This window comes from Miniopterus schreibersii (assembly GCF_964146895.1).
Source record: "Miniopterus schreibersii genome assembly, chromosome: 2".
In the NCBI taxonomy this organism is placed as follows: Eukaryota; Metazoa; Chordata; class Mammalia; order Chiroptera; family Miniopteridae; genus Miniopterus; species Miniopterus schreibersii.
In genome coordinates this window covers 143,211,813-143,231,672 of record NC_138102.1, presented here as the reverse complement: position 1 = coordinate 143,231,672, position 19,860 = coordinate 143,211,813, and the positions used below count along the sequence as shown (strand labels likewise).

The 19,860-nt window shown below is 46.2% G+C and overlaps 1 protein-coding gene across 2 annotated transcripts; it reads right to left on the bottom strand.

Annotated features, from left to right (window-relative positions):
* Positions 1–1,120: 1,120 nt before the first annotated feature.
* On the bottom strand, positions 1,121–17,281 carry FAM186B (family with sequence similarity 186 member B; the record flags this gene model as incomplete). Of its 2 annotated transcripts, none has more annotated exons than XM_081130171.1 (8): positions 1,121–1,454; positions 4,641–4,853; positions 5,567–5,745; positions 7,214–7,406; positions 7,873–9,523; positions 11,636–11,818; positions 16,125–16,350; positions 17,186–17,281. In XM_081130171.1, 8 exons carry the CDS (start codon positions 17,279–17,281, stop codon positions 1,310–1,312), a joined length of 2,886 nt encoding a protein of 961 aa, XP_080986297.1. The 2 variants fall into 2 exon arrangements, with proteins under 2 accessions (XP_080986297.1, XP_080986298.1); XM_081130172.1 differs by having other exon boundaries at positions 1,310–1,454; positions 4,641–4,826.
* Between the last annotated feature and the right edge of the window lie 2,579 nt (positions 17,282–19,860).

Here is a 19,860-nt window from a genome sequence, read left to right as displayed (position 1 = left end):
AATGTTTATAAAATATAGTATTGCCAGTCAAATTTAATATTCAAAATAGTCTCATTACATTTATAAAACTTGTTAGATTTCATCTCTATTCATGATGATTGTTGAAAAGTCATAGCCAAACTACATATTAAAAACACTTACTTATAGCCACTTAATTTCCAAAGCAGAGTTACAAAAATCCTTTCAAATTATTTAAAGCAATATATTGAATATGAGGGTGTTTTAATGTTGGATATAATTGGTGTGAGGCCTCCAAAAAAGAATAAGCCTAGGAACTGAAAGGCTAGAAAGGGCCCTTTGCTGCCACAGCTGTCCCGTGTGACCCGCATCAGGAATGCCTCTCACCTTCCTCCCCACCAGGCTTTCCTTGCAGTATGTTAAGCTGTGGCTCAGAAATCAAACCCTACTCCAACATCATCCAAGAGCCAGTGGTTCACATCCCACATCCTTTCCTTCCTTCTAGACTCTCAACCTTAAACTGGAAGCAAAGATGGGCAGGATTGCAGGATTACAGGTTCTCTAAGGACAGAGTCACTTCCCAGTTAACATGTTATTATGCCTGGTCCCTGAGCGGGGTCTGGCTGGGTGAGTGGAGAGGAGAGGGAGGTGGAGGCAGGTGAGAGATGAGACAGATGGCTGTGTGCTAGGAACAGAGAGGGCGGGACAGTACTTTTTAGCTGAATGAACTGAGGAAAGTAGTGTCTTGACTGAAATGAAAGACAATTGCCAGAAATGGCCTCCTTAGCCCACACCATCTAGATTTGGAACCTCCATGTCTCCATTTCTGTCACTTTTGCCATCACTCCTGAGAGTTACTCACCTTTGCCTCCCACACAGTGACACTTGACTCTGACTGTACACAATATTTCCTTTTGTTTTTCTCCTCTGTGCTTTCATTCTAATCATCAGTATTTCAATTACTTATTTAATTCAAGAATTCCAACCCCTATTCCTTGCCAGGCACTAATCATGGCCGTCTTGGCCTCTTGGCTCCCTAAGGAAAGAGAGAATCGGGAATCTTCTCCGATTGGTGTCCAGGTCAGTGGCCAGGTGGTCATGGACCTGGTTCCAAAAAACAGTTGGGAAGATGTGGGTTTCAGCAATGAGACAGAAAAATTTTAAAATAAGCATACCTCTATTTTATTAAAAATATACAATTTAGGGAGTGAAGGAGGAAAGTAGCATTTCTCAAAGTTCTAGGACTATTTAGCAACACCCCTGGTGTTTGTTGAAAAACACCAGCTGGGAACCTGAATTTGGAACAAGTTCCCATGTGATTTTAGTCACCCTAAAATTTGAGAATCACTGGCTAAGGGATGGAGTGGGGACTGTGATTGTCTCGATCCTTCTGGCTGTTTAGGGTTCCAGGGAGCGACTCACTTGACTTTTTATGAACAAGTACAGCAGACTCATCTGAGGACTCCTGGTGTTCCTTTCTTTGGGTCACCGAGACACTGAAAGAGTTAATATAGTTATAGGTAGGGGAGCAGCAGAGGCAAGGCCTCAAGATGTGAATGCGCCCACCCAACCCACCCAAGAGCTTCCCAGGTCTTCTCTGGGAGACCAGTACAGGGCTGGGCCCAGACCTGGCCTGCACATGAAACTGCTTAACACACATTTCTGCCCCATCCCAGGGGCTCTGCTTCTCTTCTCCCAAGTCTGCCCCTTGTCTCATATCACAGAATACTTCCTTCTTCTCTCCCCTCACGTTTCCCTGCTTCCTCCTACCCATCTCCATAGCCATCTAATCTCCTTCCCAGGAACCAACTTAAAGCCCTCTCCTCTGTCTGCAGCATGTTGAACATCTGTGTGAGTTTGCACGCGCTGCATCTCAGTGCACACGCAGGAACCACTGTGAACTTTAGCTGTGCAGGAATAGGCCCTGAGCAAGGGAGGGCAGTCAGAGTGAAGGTTAAGATTCTTCTCCAATGGCAGACAGCATTTGGTGTGTACAGACACATAGCTATCTTACCTGTCAGATAGAGCCCAGGGGAGACGCTGTGAAGCGAAGCAGGAAAAGATCTTGAAGGAGGGGTCTGCTGGTTTTTTAGGGCAATGGTCTTTCTAGTGTCCCAAATCACAGAGGGAAGATGAATAGCCCTTCCCCACAGGCTGAGAGGACACCTCAGCAGGCCTGAGATGAGAGGCTGTCGATGCCAGGCAGATTAGGAAAATGGGGTAGTCAGCATGAGGTCAGTGGTCCTACTTATGAAACCAGATGGTGCTGTGAACTGGACAGCACAGCCAGGGAGCTGGTGAGGTCAGCAGGACTACCAAGAGGTGAGTGACCTGGAACCACACAGCAGGTGGACTTGAGGATTCATGGTGGGCCTGGGGCACGTGGCCAAAGAGAAGGTGCACTTTTGGGAGTGGAAGCAGAGTGTAAATCCAGAGGGGCACACACACAGAGTACTCACAAAGCAGCATAACCACACCCCAAAGCAGCAGTAGCTGGGCAGTCGCATGGAACTTTTGTTAAAGAGTGGCAGATCCTCATACCACAATAACAGGATCCCCAGACAACTCTGGGAGCCCCTACACTGAAACGTTGAGGACCAGCCTGACATGCAGGTAGGTGGTGCCAACCTGGCTGTGGATAAAGAAGACAGAAGAAGCAGGGCTTTGCCTCCACACCTGGTAGTGAGACAAGGTGAATAAACTTGTATAGAGTTGGAAAAGGGGGGAGAAAATTGAATGCACCTAAATTCCCCTAGAAAGGGGAAGCTGTCTTTGCTAGGAACAATATTTTGATAAGTGCTTAAGCCTGAAGCTGAGATCCCAGGGGAGGCCTGGGTGTGGGAGGAACAGCTCTGCATGAGACAGGAAGGAGTTTTTGAATTCTGCACTTTATACTGAAGAGAGGGGGGAGAAAAGAGGCTGCTATTTGGTGCTGTTTACTGTGAATCCCTTACCACATCCCCCGCTTAAATTTTCCAAAAGTTGCTAACATCATGAAATGCTTGGGGTCAAATGGAGTAAGTACCCTTGATATTTATGTGCAAATATTTATGTGTGTGGGAAGAACAAAGGGGTTGGGGCTTCCAATCCAAACAGATGCCAAGTAGAGCCCAGGCACTGACAGGCATACAGAGGGAGAAGAGAAGGAATGCAGGATCCTGAGACACCAACATGGGGGTGCCCTGGGCAAGTTTAACCAAATCTCAGGGTGATGGGGCCCCATTTGACCTCTGGGTTACTTCATTCTGCCACAGTGTCGTTTTGGTTGTTCTCAATCGTGTGTGCTATATCCAAATCAACTCACAATAACAATAACACACACACACACACACACACACACACACACACACACACCCCTTGCAAACTCCAGAAACTGTATCTCTGCTGGGTGAGCTATAATGCTAATGTCCAGTTGGGGCTCAGGCCCACTTCAGAGTGGAAGCCTAGCTGTGGACCAGCTTCTTCTGATGCTGCCATGATACCCTGCGTCTCACCTAGGTCCCTGTCTGGAGGATGGCAGCAGCACCAGCGTCTTACAGCTCCTGGTTTTGGCCAGGGCTAGACTGTCAGGCAACAGTGCTCACTCCCTGTCAAAGATCTTTTGGTGTGTGTATGTGTGTGTGTTTTAATCCTCACCTGAGGATATGTTTATTGACTTTTAGAGAGAGAGGAAGGGCAATAAAAACATCAATGTGAGAAACATAGGTTGGTTGCCTGCCATACATGCCCTGACTGGGTATCGAACCCACGTTTTTTGGTGTGTGGGACAACACTCCAACCAACTGAGACATCTGGCTGGGGCCCTGTCAAAGATCTTTAATTGGGGCAGGGCCAGGGCCACAGGAGGCAGCTGGGATTGGTCATCTAGAAAAGCTGTGTGAGCCCTGGCCGGGTAGTCAGTTAGAGTGTTGTCCGGATACACCAAGGTTGCAGGTTAGAACCCCAATCAGGGCCCAAACAAGATTCAACCAATGAATGCAGAAATAAGTGGAACAACAAATTGATTTCTCTCCCCCTCTCTCCCCCTCTTCTGCTCTCCCTCTCCCTTCCTCTCTCTCTAAAATCAATCAATCAATAAAAAAAATTTAGAAAGGCTGCTTGAAAGAGCCTTGAATCTTCAATAGTGACATCTTAAAGCCAAGAGAGGCAAAGGAGAGTTGAGCCTTCCTAACCAGAAAAGCTGATTGTTGGCCCACTGCCTCCTTCCCCTCAGCTGCTCTTCCCAGGGACAGTTTTTGAAGGTCTTAAGGAAATGACAATGCCAAAGACAGGCACAGGCCCAAGTCTCCGATTTATCATATGATTCTTGGTCTCCCTCATCTATCCATTCTTCACCTGGCTCTCTTTGAAAACAACCCCCAGACCTAGGACGAGATATGCCTCTTGAGCAATTCATGGGAAGCCCAGGAAACAAGAAGGAGAGACTTCTGTAGTGATCTTCTGAGACACCATGGAAAGTCCTTTGAGAAAACTAGATTGGTATTGGCGTGGGGACCCAGGCTGATGGCTGATGAGGCAGGCAAGCATAGCCCTGTCTGATGCGGCATAATAAATGAGGTCGTTATTAATGTTTGGAAAGAGACGTCTTGGGTCACTGGACAGAGACATTGTGTACTCTGTCCCCTACCCTTGATGGGCAGATCTTCCTGTATCCAGATTAACCACCCAGCCTTGCACCTTACCAGGTCTTGAGGGACATCAAGCTTTTATGGTAGGAGGAATGCACATCCAATGCCAACAGCCGGGGAATATCTGGGCACCCCCCCAGCTGGTCCCAGGACAGAATGGCAGGGGTCTTCTTTTCTATTGCGTGACTGGAGGAGGCCACATCAGTCTTCCAAACAGCCTCCATCTGGCTCCTCCGTTGGCTGGGGGTGGAGGGGTGGGGGTGGAAACTGTAAAAAAGAGACAAAGAGACATACAGAGAGAAAGATTGAGAAGCAACAAGCTCTCCAGGGCCACAAGGCTCAACATACTGTTTTCTTCCTTTCTTAAATAGTTGTCACCTCTCTTCCCCTTAACTCTAAGTCTCACTTCCCTGGGGCTCCTTTGGCTGAGGAGTGGCTGGAAGAGCCACGCCCCACCCCCTCACCACCCCCACATTTCCTGGAGCTGAAACCCATACTAGGGTAGGTGTAGATGTGGGTCTTTTTGGCTGCCCAGAGTCTCACAGTGTCTCTTTTTGAGTCTGGAGGGTCACACAGTGGGAATGATCAGGCTTGTTTATAGGGACAAACCAATGGCAAGTGCTGGACCAATGCTCAGGGTAGAAATGGTTGTAAATTCTCAGCTGTGGGTCCTCAGAATCTTTCCATTGCATAGTTTGAAACATATTTGGTTAGGCTTGCCCCTGACGCCCACATACCACCACGCATGCGCGCGCACACTCACACACACACACACACACACACACACACACACACACACCATCTGAGCCATTGGCCAGAGCTGAGCAGGGCAGCTGAGAAAACAGGTGCCTTGCAACTCATGGGGTGAGCCTTGCCTGTCTGCGCCCTCAAGGAGCTGCCAGCCTCTCCAGTCTGGCCACCCCTACTCCCTGCCTTCCCACCCATTCAGCTGGCGGTGCCCTTGGCTTCCCTGCACCTACCGCGCTGTCCTTAGGGGCACACGTTCCTGGTGCTCGGATGGAAGATGCTCTGGGGGCTGCTTGCAGAAGGCGCTGCTGGAGTGGACACGCCGAAGTAAGGATGAGGGCGGCTTGCTTTTCCTTGACTTCGGGGAGGTGACCACAGGGGTGTGCAAGTGAATGTTCCACTCCAGCTTGAGCTAGAGGAACCAGCAGAGAGGCATCAGGGCGATAGGGAGTCATGCCCTCTCTAGGGCAGGAGGAGGCATTGCCTAACTCAGGGCTGAGCAGAGAGGGTGAGACCCAGGGAATTCCTCCAATTAGAAACCCCTGGGACCCCAGGGTATCAAATTTCCTATAAATTCCTTGAAGTCTTATTTGCTAGATTAGTTCTTGTTATCTCCTTTGCTGTAGAGAATCTGAACAATGGGTAAGACAGCAAGGAAAAAAACAAAGAAGCAAGGAGCAGCTGGAATTCCTGAGGCACTTGCAGGGTTAATGACATGGGGTCAGGCTGTGCCTGGAATGCTCCAGGTATCTTTTCGTCCAGCCTCCACTCAGGCAAGGAGCTGGGGGAACCCTCATAACCACCAAAAGAAGTCATATGGTCCCTTTCCTTCTCAACCTCAAAACCAATTTAGCAAGTTAGGACACAGGAAATGATCAGGGCTAGTATACGACGATAAGAAACTGAGTCGGGAGATAACATCCATGGCCAAAGCTCTTCCAACTGCCTGCTGCTGGCACTTACACAGAGTCCCTCGCCACACTGCCTCCCCCAGACTTAGGCCACTTCTGTTCAGGACTAGGCTTACCCCTGACCCAATCCTAGGGGAGATCCCAGCAGATTTTGAGGCACTCCTGTGGGACTCTCCAATCTCTCCAAGGCACAGGCTAGCCCCCTGGGGACCAAGTCAGCTGCCCCCAGTAAAGGGGAAGGGGTAAAAGAAACTGAAGCCAGCAGTCGGCAAAAATGGGTCAAACCCAAAGGCTGGGACTCAAAATGATTTTGGACTCTGAATAGCAACGCCAAAACCTAGAAGGCAATGAGCAGTGTCTTCAAAATCGTGAGGGAAAATGAATTCTAACCTAGACTTCCATATCCAGGCACACTGTCAATTAAGAATGAGGGTAGATATTAAGTAAAGATGTTTTCAGACAACCACGGTCTCAGTGATTTCATCTCCCAGGCACCCTTTGTCCGGAAGTGACTGGAGGAGGTGCTACACAAAAGGGAGGCCTGTCATCTAGAAAGCAGCGGAGCTATCCCCAGAGAGAAGCAAAGCCAATCCCCAGTGTGAGGGTAAAGATAGCTGTGACCAGGCCTGAAGTACTTATAGGAGCAGGGCAGAGATCCACAGGGGAGGGAGAACCTCAGTGCAAAGTTGGGACTGTGGGGTCCAGCTACCGCCCCCCTCCAGAAGAGTCTTCTGTAGTTTTTGAAAGTCCCTCTCTATTGCTCTCCCCATATACGGAGATTGGAAAGCTGCCCTTCCTTGCACTCAGGCCGCTCCTGCCTTTACGTCTTCCTGGTGAAGCTTAAACCTGTTATTTACCATCTGCCCCTCTTGCCTCCAGTCACACCCCACATTCCTGCTGACTCATTTCCTGGCCCCATCCCTACTGTCTATGTGGACCCTGGAGAAGGTCACCAGGCAGGAGAGCCACCTTGGGGAACATGGTCACCATGCTGCTCAGGCACTCTCGGCGCTTCTCCTCCAGGTCCTTCTGCCTGTCCACACAGGCCTGCAGGCGGAGGTTCTGCAGGTGGTCGATGTTCTCCAGGAAAATGTAGAGGCTCTGGGCCTTGTAGGTTGCCCCAGTTTCTCGCATGTCTTGTACGTGGTTAATCACTTCTTGTCTGGGGAGAAAGGGAAGTCATTTAGTGGATGAAGGGGCCTGCTTTCCCCCCTAAGTCTGTTAAGCAGAGATGACTTCGCATTTGTAATTCCTGGGAGCAAGAAGAGAAGCGGAGGTTGGTGAGAGCTGGGGAGGAGCAGAGAAGTGGGAGGCAGTGTCAGGTGAGGAGGCTTGGGCTGGCTGGAAATAGAAAGGGAGGCTGGAAAGAAAGAAATGACGGAGCATATAAGTGGGTTATGGATGGGGGGGGAAGGAAGAGAGGAAGAAAGAAGGAACTGGGCTTAGAAAAGTAGCCCACTGCAGGGGGAACAATTTGTAAGTACCCTACCTCCCTCCTTCAGGGTTGCCCAAGCCTCGGGGACCTTTCCCCATCTCCCTTACCCGATGCTCCTCCGTTTCCCTTGAGTTTTGGCTGTGCCAGCACACCACAGTGGGTAGGTGCCAGATGAGTGCCAGGGAGGACCTACCGGAGGCTCTGGAAGCATCTGTAGAGGATATATTTATGGCACAGGTTCCGCAGCTTGAGCATGGTCAGCTCCATGGTGGTGGTGGTGAGCTCCAGAGCCTTGCTGCGCAGGTAGCTAGGCAGCCCCAGCTCCGCATCCTCACTTAGGAGCTGCAGGTTCTTCCTCTGGGCCTCCACGTCCATGTGGTACTCCTTCCCCTTCAGAGTTACCGGGGATATATGCAAAGGGGGCTGGGTCACCTTTCGAATGAATGCCCCTCTGACAGGAACGGCGGCTGATTTCTTGGGCTTTGTGGGAACCCGGCGGGTCCATGGTTTCTGGGTTAACTCGGTTGAACTCTTGGCACTCCGCTGCCCTGGAGTGGGCTGCTGAGTATTAGGGGACCTGGGCAAGCGTGGCCTCCTGCCTTGGTGAGCAGATTGGGTGCGGCTTGGGGGAGGTACCAGTGATGCCTTCTCCAAGTCCCTCCATCGACTGGTGGTCACAAAGATCTTCCTCTCCTCATCCTTGCCTGGCTGCCCCGGCTCCCTCCGCGGGCCCCCGTCCCCCTTTTCCGGCGGGACCAGTCTCTGCTGCTGCTCCTTTGCTCCTTCCTCCACCTCCCACTGGCGCATCTTCTCCTGGTGCTCCTGCTCCAGCAGGGCCCACTTCTTCTGCCGCTGCAGCCACAGCTCCTCCTCCTCCAGCCACTGCTGCCTCCGCCTCTCCCAGCTGAGTTCCTCTTCCCAATGCTCCCGCTTGCTCTCCAAGGCCACCGTCCTGGAGCTCTCTGGAGACAGCTGCTCCCTAAAATGGGACTTAATTTGGAGTCCTCCTTTCTCTTGGGCTGCTTCCGGGAAGAAGTCCTTCTGATCTAAGACTTCGTGGCCTGGGCTCTCTGCCATTGGTATTTCCCATTTCTTAGGAAATTTGTGATCCACTGAGGATGGCAACATAAGCTGAAGACTTTCAGTGTCCCTGCTGCTGTATACATCTGCGATCCTCCGATGCATGGTCATGGTGGAAAGTGGCTGACATGTAGAAGACCTAGCACCACTGTCCCCAGCTGTGGCCATGGGACCTGGGGAAAGTGGTGAAAACAACTGCTCCTCCTTCTTGGGCTCCTGTTGGGTTTCCTCCGTGGCTGCTTCTTTCTTTGGGAGAGTCTCTTTCTTAGGGGGGTCCAGGGAGTTGGCTTGACCTCTAACAGTCTGGGCCTTCTTCAGCTGAAACTCTAAGGCATGCTTTATCAGGAGAAGGTCATGGTACTTTCCCCCTAGAGTTTCTACCTGCCTTAGTAGGGCATCCCTCTTATTCTCAAGGACTTGGAGGGATTGCTGAAAGTAGAGCCTCTGGCAGCTGAGTTCTTTGGTCATCTCTATTTTCAGTTGCCTATATTTGGTCTCCAGGCTCCTGTTCTCATTGTGCTGGAGGTTCAAGGCCTTGTTGAGGTTCTCCACCACTGCAGACATGTACCTGATGGCCCTGACCTCCCCCTGGCTGAACATGGTGGACTCGAGGAGTTCCTGCAGCATGGACCTCACCTCAGAAACCCTCGTGCAAGTAGTATTCTTGTCCTGGAGCATCTGCTCTGGGCTCAGTGGCTGGGGGTAGGATGTAGACTTTTGCAGGCTTTGTTCCTGCCAGCCTTGCCAGAATGTGTGTTTGGATACTAGAAGAAGTAGAGAGAACAAAGGCAATAAGCTCCCATGGGTCCCAAGAATTGTACTGCTTCTCCAGATGCTGCCTGGCCACATTCCCACCCAACCTGACTAGAGCTTTGGCAAGAAAGGAGCTGGGGCTATATGTGAGGCCAGGGGAGATGTTGTCAGGAGGGATCTCTGCCAGGCTCAGAGCTTGCTGAGGGCTTACCTGTCAGGGCCTGCCAGCTCCATAGCACCTGCAGGACCCAGAGGGGCTTGAAACTATTCAATTCAGTTCAACTCAATTCAAAGTACTCCTGATCTTCCATATTTCCCTGGAGTAAAGTTGTTTTTCTAATCATGCTACTTTTCAGCCTCAATACCTGTGTTCTCCAACTATCCAAACTCTGGAAGCCTGCCTGGCATTTAGACTCCAGATCACCTTGGAAGTTTTATTTCCCTTTCTTGTTATCACTGAACTTTGTAGAAAATTTATCACATGGTCCTGTAACTGTTCACATACCTGTTTGTTTTAATGACTGTCTTTTTCCATTTTGGGGGGGAGGTTTACAAACTCCTTTAATACTCTGATGAAAGCAGGAGACCTTCCCCCCAGGAAAATATACATAAACACAGATTGTGCGCTCTGTGATTAAAACCATTCATAGACGTCAGCTCTTCAGGGCTGAGTCATGGTCATAGTCATATTCCCTTGGATGTACCACGTGTGGGGTTGCTAGAGTGATTATCTGGGAGCATCCATTTATTTGCCCATTCAGCGAACATCACTGGCACACAAAAAAACATTGGCTAACTTTGGATGATGGATATATGGAAATTAAATGACACTGAAATCAAGCTAGCATCAAGCTAATACTGTCAGAGAGGCCATATGGCCTCATGGTTCAGAGCCTGGATTCTGGAATCAGATAACTTGGTCTTGGATCCCATCCTTACCACTTGGTTTGGGCAAGTTTCCTAACTTTTCAGTGCCTCCATTTCTGAAAAATGGGGATAATCATAACATCTAATTCGTAGCATTTAATTTAAAGCATGGTTAGTGCCAAGCACAGTACCAGATACCTAGTAAGTACTCAGTAACTAATCCCTAAAAAGAAATGAGTAAGACACAGCTTTGCCCTCTAGGAGTTTATAAACCAGCAAGGAAATAAGTCAAGTATACAAATAACTATATTTGGAGAAATAATACGGTTAGGATTGTAGAAGAGATTGTCTCCTTCGCATCCACCTTTCCCTGCTTCCTCCCTCCCCTAAACGTGGACCTTGTTTGATGATAAGTAACCTGGCCCAGGAAAGTCAATGGTAAATGCTAATGTGAGCTATTGTTTATTAAGCCCTGAGCATGTTCTAAGTATAGTGCCAGATGTCTGTACCAAGGGGAACCCTACAAGTGGGCAGTGTCCTCCTAATTTCGTATAATGGAAAAGTGAGGTTCAGAAAGATGAAGTTAGTTGCCGAAATCACACAGCGAGAAAGTGGCACATGGGATTCAAAGTCAGGCCTGTGTGACTCTGCAACCCATGCTCTTGAGTAAGATTAAGAAGCCAGAAAACCCAGGTGTGGAGCCTGGTTTTGCCACAAGCTTTCTTTGTGGTCCCTTCTCTTCCTTGAGCTTCAATGTTCTCTATAAAATGTAGGAGTGAGATAATCTCAGTCCCCTTCTAGTGCTGATAGGAGTACAATGTCAAGGTTGTACCTTGTTGACTGACGACATCTGGAGCAGCCTCAATTAAGGAGGTTCTGACACCTTTGGTTGAGTTGCACCAGACTTTTGGCTCTGTGGCTGGTTTTGGAGTAAAAAAAGGATGTACCTCAGGTTCTAGCTATAAACTTCAGCCTTTCTGGCTTTGTTCCCCAGAATTGCATGAGGCCACAGCCGCAGGGAGCACCAATAGGTGATGTCTCCACATCACTCCTCCTCTAACCCTGAGGAACAGCTCAGAACTGCTCAGTGCTCAGCTTCAGTTTAGTATCCCAGCCCCTCACCACTGCCCATGCGTCTCAGATAAAGCTTTTGTTTTATCTGAGTCAGAAAGACCACCATGGACCGTGGTATGTGACTTCTCCTCTGAGCTGGTATCCACCCCCCAAGCCCTCTCCCCTATACGCCTGGTACCCACCTTGTGCCCTTTTCTTTTGTCCTTCAATGAGAGTGGAGCAAAGGGAAATGAGCGACTCGATGCCTCCTTTGGTGGTGATGAGGGAGAGAGGTAACACCTTCTCCATCACCTCAATCCATTCGTCCAGGGCTTCCTCCTCCTTCTCACTCTTCCTGTTCCTGATCTCGTAGGTCAGACTGTCACCTGGAGAGGGAGTGGGAGGTTTAGGCTGAGAACAATCCGTCTTCTAGGGAGCCCCAAGCAGCCCGATTGCACAGGGGTGACAAGAGTAGGCTTTGAAGTCAAATCGGTTTCCCTCTTACTAGCTGTGTGATGTTGGGCATGTCGCTTATTCCCCTGAGCTTCAGTATCCTTGCCTGTAAAAGGATTGGGCGGATAGTAAATGAAACAATACATGTGAGGCCTGCCATGTAGAAAATATGTAATAGACATTAAACAGTATTGTTGTACTATAAGGCCAGGGATGTGCCTGTCTTGTTGTTGCTCTATCCCCATATTGCCTAGTCCAGGACCTGGACAGTTAAATCAATTATCTGAATTCAACAGTCCTGCTGAGTTCTTGGGGGCGGCTGAAGAGCCACTGAACTGAGAGCCCCTCTGAGCAGGGCAGTGTGAGGGGGTGGGGCACATCCCTGTGCCACGTGGCTCCCTCCAGCACTGCAGCATCTACCACCCTTCAGGGCAGACTGAGCTCTCACGATGGGATAACCCTGGTGTGGGGGTAGCACCTGGCCCACACCCGAATGGCCATACTGGTTTCTTACAGCTGGCATCGGTGCTGTTTGGCCCGCTGCCCATGCGGCAAGGGTCATTTAGTACTGTGAATGACACCCTTGGGTTCCTGTATAAAACAGCTAATGTGTACCACCAAAAACACTGTTAGAACTAATAAACAAATTCAGTAAAGTCGCAGAATACAAAATCAACTTACAAAGATCAGTTGCATTTCTATACACTAACAATGAACTGTCTGAAAAAGAAATAAAACAATCCCACTTACAGTAGCATCAAAAACAATAAATACTAAGGAATAAATTTAACTGGGAGGTGAAGGATCTCTGCACTGAAAACGATAAGACACTGGATGAAAGAAACTGAAGAAGACACATGGAAAGATACCTCATGTTCATGAATTGGAAAAATTAATATTGTTAAAGTGTCCATACTACCCAACCAGCTATAGATTCAATGCAATATGAACGGCATTTTTTGCAGAAATAGAAAAAACAATTCTAAAATTTACATAGAACCACAAAAGTCCCCAAATAGCCAAAGCAATCCTGAGAAAGAAAAAACATCAGCCCTTCCCCGTGTGGCTCGGTTGGTTGGGTGTCATCCCATGCACCAGAGGTTACTGGTTCGATTCCCAGTCAGGGCATATGCCCAGGTTGTGGCCTCGATCCCCAATAAGGGGCATGCAGGAGGCAGCCAATTGATGTTACACTCTCACGTTGACGTTTCTTTCTCTCCCTCTCCCTTCCTCTCTCTCTAAAAGTCAATAAAAATATTTTTTAAAAAAGAAAAACAAAACACATCATACTACCTGATTCCAAACTATATTACAAGGCTATAGTAATCAAAAACAGGATGGTACTGACATCAAAACAGACACATAGACCAATGGAACAAGAATCAAGAGCCCAGAAATAACCTGATACACACATGGTCATCTAATATTTGACAGGGGAGCCGAGGATACACACTGGTAGAGGACAGTCTCTTCAATAAGTGGTACTGGGAAACCTAGACATTCACATGCAAAAGAATGAATGAAATTGGGCCCCTATCATACCACTCACAAAAATTAACTCAAAATGGATTAAAGACTTAAATGTAAGGCCTGAAACCATAAAACTCCTAGAGGAAAGCCTAGGGAAAAAGCTTCTTGATATTGGTCTTGGCAATGATATTTTGTATATGACACCAAAAGCAAAGGCAACAAAAACAAAAATAAACAAGTGGGACTACATCAAACTAAAAAATTTCTGCAGTAAAAGAAATGATCAACAAAATGGGAGAAAATATTTGCAAACCATTTGTCTAATAAGGGGTTAATGCCCAAAATATACAAGGAACTCATACAACTTAATAACAAAACAAAACAAAAAAATCCAATTTAAAAATGGGCAAAGGATATGAATAGACATTTTTCTAAATGTTCAATATCACTAATCATCAGAGAAATACAAATAAAAACCACAATGAAATGTTACCTCATACCTGTTAAGATGGCTATTATGAAAAAAATAAGAAATAAGTGTTGGTGAGGATGTGGAGAAAAGGGAACCCTTGTGCATTGTTGGTGAGAATGTAAATTGGTACAACCATTTTGGAAAACAGTATAAAATTTCCTCAAAAAATTAAAAATAGCCCAGCCGGGCATGGCTCAGTGGTTGAGCATCAGCCTAGGATCCAGGAGATAGAGGTTCGATTCCCGGTTGTGGCACATGCCCAGGTTGTGGGCTTGGTCCCCAGTCGGGAGCATGCAGGAGGCAGCTGATCAACAACGACTCTCTCATCATTGATGTTTCTCTCTCTCTCCCTCTCCTTTCCTCTCTGAAATCAATAAAGATATATTTAAAAATAAATAAATAAAATTAAAATTAAAAATTAAAAACAGAATTACCATATGATCCAGCAATCCCACTCCTGGATATATATCTAAAAAAATAAAATCACTATCTCCAAGGGATATCTGTATGTCCATGTTCATTGAAGCATTATTTATAAGAGCCAAGACATGAAAACAACCTGTGTCAGTCAATGAATGAATGGATAAAGAACATGTGGGCCCAGCTGGAGTGGCTCAGTGGTTGAGCATCAACCTATGATCCAGGTTCGAGTCCCGGTCAGGGCACATGCCCAGATTGCAAGCTCAGTCCCCAGTAGGGGGCGTGCAGGAGACAGCTAATCATGACTCATCATTGATGTTTCTCTCTCTCTCTCTCCCTCTCCCTTCCTCTCTCTGAAATCAATAAAGACATTTAAAAAATTTTTTTAAAATGAGAACATGTGGCATAATGGAATATTACTTAATAATTAAAAAGAATGAAATCTTACCATTTGGAACTACATGGATAGACTTAGAGGGAGTTATGTTAAGTGAAATATGTCAGACAAAGGCAAATACCATATGATTTCGCTTATGTGTGGAATCTAAAAAACAAAACAAACAAATTCATAGATACAGAGTACAACTCATGGTTGTCAGATGTGAGGGGAGTTGGAGGGCTGGGTGAAAAAGGTGAAGGGATTAAGAAGTACAAACTGTAAGTTACAAAATAGTCATGGGGATGTAAAGTACAGCATAGGGAATATAGTTAATAATATTGTAGTAACTATGTATGGTGTCAGGTGGGTACTAGACTTATTGGAGGAATCATTTTGTAAGCTATATAAATGTCTAACCACTATACTATACACCTGAAACTAATATGATATTGAATGTCAACTATAATTGAAAAATAAAAATAGCCCGGCTGGGCGTGGCTCAGTGGTTAAGCATTGACCTAGGATCCAGGCGATCAGGGTTCGATTCCCGGTCAGGGCACATGCCCGGGTTGTGGGCTCGATCAATGACTCTCTCATCACTGATGTTTCTATCTCTCTCTCCCTCTCCTTTCCTCTCTGAAATCAATAAAGATATATTTAAAAAATAAAAATAAAAAAGTAAAAATAAATTTAATGTGGTATATACAATGAAATATTAGTCATAAAGAAGGAAATCTTGCCATTTGCTACAACATGGATGGACCTTGGGGGTATTAGGCTAAGTGAAATAAGTTAGACAGAGAAAGACAATACTGTATGATCTCCCTTATGTGTGGAATCTAAAAAGTTGAACTCAGAAACAAAGAGTAGATTGGTGGTTACCAGGGGCTGGGAAGTCGGGGTAAATGGGGAGATGTTGGTCAAAGGGTACAAACTTTCAGTTATAAGAGAAATAAGTTCTGGGGGTCTAATGTACAGCATGGTAACTATAGTTAACAACACTGTATTGTATACTTGAAATTTGCCAAGAGAGTAGATCTTAAATGTTCTCACCACATAAAAAACGGGTAACTATGTGAGATGATGGATGTGTTAAATAACTTTGTTGTGATAATCATATCGCAACATATATCACTGTACACTTTAAATTTACACAATGTTATTTGTCAGTTAGCTTTCACTAAAGGTGGAAAATTTAAAAATAAAATAGCTAGGGTGGGTTTGAACTTAGTTTCCATCTTGCTAAAAAATACGGTGATATAATGGACCCGTGACTTAGGCTTCATCACATATGGCAGCTAATGTTACATTTTGACAATCATGTGTTTGCCTCTCTGGGGAGTGAAGGTGAGGTGTTGTGACATGAGTGGGAGGATGTTTCACTGGAGAGGCACTGCACTACGTCCTCTGCACCGCCACCCCGCAGTCCCCTCCCAGGGAACGGGACAGAGGAGAGGAAGAGGCTGAGCAAGCTGGAAGGCGCCCGCCGCAAGCTCACCCCAGTCACCCAGCCAGTGGAGAATTTCGTATAAGTGTTTCTCTTTAGTCTTAGAATCTTTGGAGAAGGAGGCGATTTTCTCCAACAAGATGAATCTGTTCTTGCCCTTTTGCTGCATCTGGTGAGATTTTGCCTTTTCTTTTAAATCATATCCCAATTCTTCCTGGAAGCGGTTGATGACACAATTGACATTGTCCAAGATGTCGGCGAGCTGGGACGAAATATCCTATATGGAAAACCGAAGATTGTAGTGTTTAGAGGTGTGAACTCTGGAGCCAGATGCCATGTCCTGGTATGATCTTAGGCAACTCATTTAACCTCTCGGGGCCTCTGTTTTCTTATTTGTAAAGTGGAGACCATTAGAGTACCTATGTCACAGGGTTTTTGTAAATATTAAATGAATTTGTAAAGCACTTAGGACAGTGTCTGGCACATAAAATAAGAAGCTCTTACTATGTCATTTTGATTATTAAGAGCAGGTCAGGGAGAGAATACTAAAAATCCACAACAAACATTTCTTCAGAATTTCAGAATTTGCTGGGGATGTCTGGACATCTCTCCTCACAAGGATCCAGAGATAACAGACCGGAAAAATTAGGCCCCAAGAAACTCTCAGGATCAGAGGCTCCCATAAAAAATGCACTAAAAGCTCACGAGTAGGGTGATTGCCGCCTTTGGCCATTTCACTCTGAGCTTCTAGGGCTTAACTTGGGGGATTCTGACAGGTCGCCAGGAACAGACCCCAATCATGAACTCCGGGCCCCTCCCCTTGCCTTGCTAGAACCCACACCTCTGTGTCTCACTACTATCCTGGGGTTTCCACGGGCTGTTCCCTTCCTGGGCCCAGCCCTGCCTTAGGGGGGTGGTTTGATTATGGCCTGCCCTGCAGAGGCCAAGTCTAAGAGGTGGATGTTTTGCACTAATCTGTCTGCAAACTCAGCTTGCCAAGGATCCCAGGACCCCAAGGGCCCAGACCTGGAATCTTGCCCAAATCTGGGATCAGTCCCCAACTGCCACATCAGACTCCAACAGAAGGGTAACTTCCTCATCTCCGCGGTTACCTCCTGCGCCCGAGTTAGCTGGGCAGCCTCAATCCTTGAGATGATGGCTTTCACTGATGCAGGAGTCACCAACTGTGGGGCCTCGTCTTTCTCCATTTTGGACCACTTTGTCAGTCACAAAGATATTCTGTGTCTCTAGGTCACAAGCCTGGACGCGTAATGTTGGCTACTTTGGAGTTAAGGGCTCTGGGGGAGCTCCTGAGTACCCTATTTCTAGCCACGGCTCCCAGTAACTGCCAGACACCAGGTTCCAACGGACCTTCTTTTCTCCAGTGACATCATCAGTTTGATTGGAAGAATGACTCCCTGTCATCTATCTGCTTGATTACCTAGCTGTTACCTAATATACATGAACTTCACCTGTTGCTTTTAAAACATCATTAAATGTTTTGCTCCCAAACTAAGTGTTAATGGCTAAAAATAGGAAAAAGCAATGAGAAAAAGTTCTTTTCCCAAAGAGGACTTCAAAAAACTTATAGCCAGTCAATAACTAATGGGAATATGCTTGCATTTGCACCAGGGATCAGGGTTCAATCAGCACTTTCACTTACTGAAGGTGAACCTCATTGCAAGAGGCCTTTTATAAAAAAAATCTTTATTGCTGGGAATATTACAGATGTCTCCCTTTTTCTTCCCCATATTGCCCCCCTCCACCCAGATTCAGCCCAACCCCAGGCCTTCACCACCCTATTATCTGGGCAATGCATCTATGCATATAAGTTCTTCGGTTAATCTCTTCCTGACGACCCCCGCCCCCCACCCACTTCTCTCTGAGATTCCTCAGTCTGTTCCATCTTTCCATGCCACAAGGGGCCTTTTGAAAACAAATGGTTAAAATGAACATTGTAGTATGCCCAGGATCTAGAACTGTGCCTGGCACATACTAGGCACTTAATAAACACTTGTTGAATGAATGAATATGTAAGTACAAATACATATACATAAAAATTATTCTTCCATGCTACTGAAAAGTATTCCCATTTAAGAGATAAGTAATTAAAGTAAATACAGCCCAGCCGGGCGTGGCTCAGCGGTTGAGCTTCGACCTAGGATCCAGGAGATTGAGGTTCGATTCCCGGTCAGGGCACATGCCCGGGCTGCGGGCCGCCAATCAATGACGACTTTCTCATCATTGATGTTTCTTTCTCTCTCTCCCTCTCCCTTCCTCTCTCTGAAGTCAATAAAGATATATTTTTAAAAAAATCAATAGAGTAAGTACAGTTCTTAGTAGTGCCATAGGCACTTAATAACTTGTCATCTGACACCCCCCTGTCTTCCACATACCATCATTCATTCACTTACTCAAAGTTACTTATTTCATTGATTCATTCACTCCACAAACACTTACTGGTAACAGTCTATGTGCTAGGCACGGAACTAGGTGCTGGAAATATAGAAACAAGTGAGATCTGTCTCTGAGGTGCTCACATTACCCTGGTTTATGAATACCTGTCTATATGTCTGGCACTTGATGGTCCTTTAATCCTTACAATTTCAGACCATGTTGTAGTTTATAAATAACTTATTCACCCTTACAAACATGTGTGAGGCAGCTACAGCTCAGAGGAGTTAGATTTACCTAAAGTTACAGAGCTAGTAGATACAATCAGGACTTCAACCTGGTTTCCTGACTCCCAATCTAGGGTCCTCTCCTTTTTTCCCCTTTTTCCTTTCCCACTCCCTTCCTTTCTTCTTTTAAACCCAACATATTGATAATTAAATTATACATAAATGACTTAAACATCCAATTAAAAGTTAAAGATTGTAAGATTCAATTAAAACCCAAGACTCAACTATCTGCTGTCTCCAAGAAACACACTTTAAATAAAAAGATACCTATGGGTTAAAAGATGTCAAGGTAAGAAACATTGAAATCTATAGAGAATTTTTTGTGAGTTTATTTGAGCCAAACTGTCAACAATTGCTCGAAGCAAAATCTCAACGCATTGAGATAATGCTCCAGAGAATGGCAGTTTTATACCTGACTTTATTATACAATTGACAGAGAAGATGCCAGTGGGTTCCATGAAATTCACTGGCGATAGACTAGGGAGGTAGGAGAGAGCAAAGCAAGGAAACCTCTGAGATTGGATGAAAAGTAAAATGATAGACACATACACCTTTTACCTAGGTGGGTATAGGGCAGTTAACCATCAACAATTAACATGATAACAGTAACAATGAGAGGATTTATGGTCTCCGCCCTAGTGTATTGGTTGTGCTTTGAAGGATCTGGAAAAAAGGGGAGTTACCTTGACATTCCAAAGGTATGTTATCTCAGACGCAAAAGACAATAGACAAGCTTAGTTAAGATAAAGACTGACTTTTGTCAGGGAAGATTCTAGCCTAGGACATAAATGGCTTTTATTTATTTATTTATTTTAAAATATATTTTATTGATTTCAGAGAGAGGAAGGAGAGAAACATCAATGATGAGAGTCATTGATCGGCTGCCTCCTGCACGGCCCCTTCCTGGGGATAGAGCCCACAACTCGGGCATGTGCCCTGGCCTGGAATCGAACCAAGATCTCCTGGATCCTAGGTTGATGCTCAACTGCTGAGCTATGCTGGCTGGGTGGACATAAACTGCTTTTAGTTAAAAAGGTTTTTTGGGGTGTTTCTTTATCCTTAGCCAAGGATTTTTTTCATTGCTTTTCAGAGAGAGTGGAAGGGGG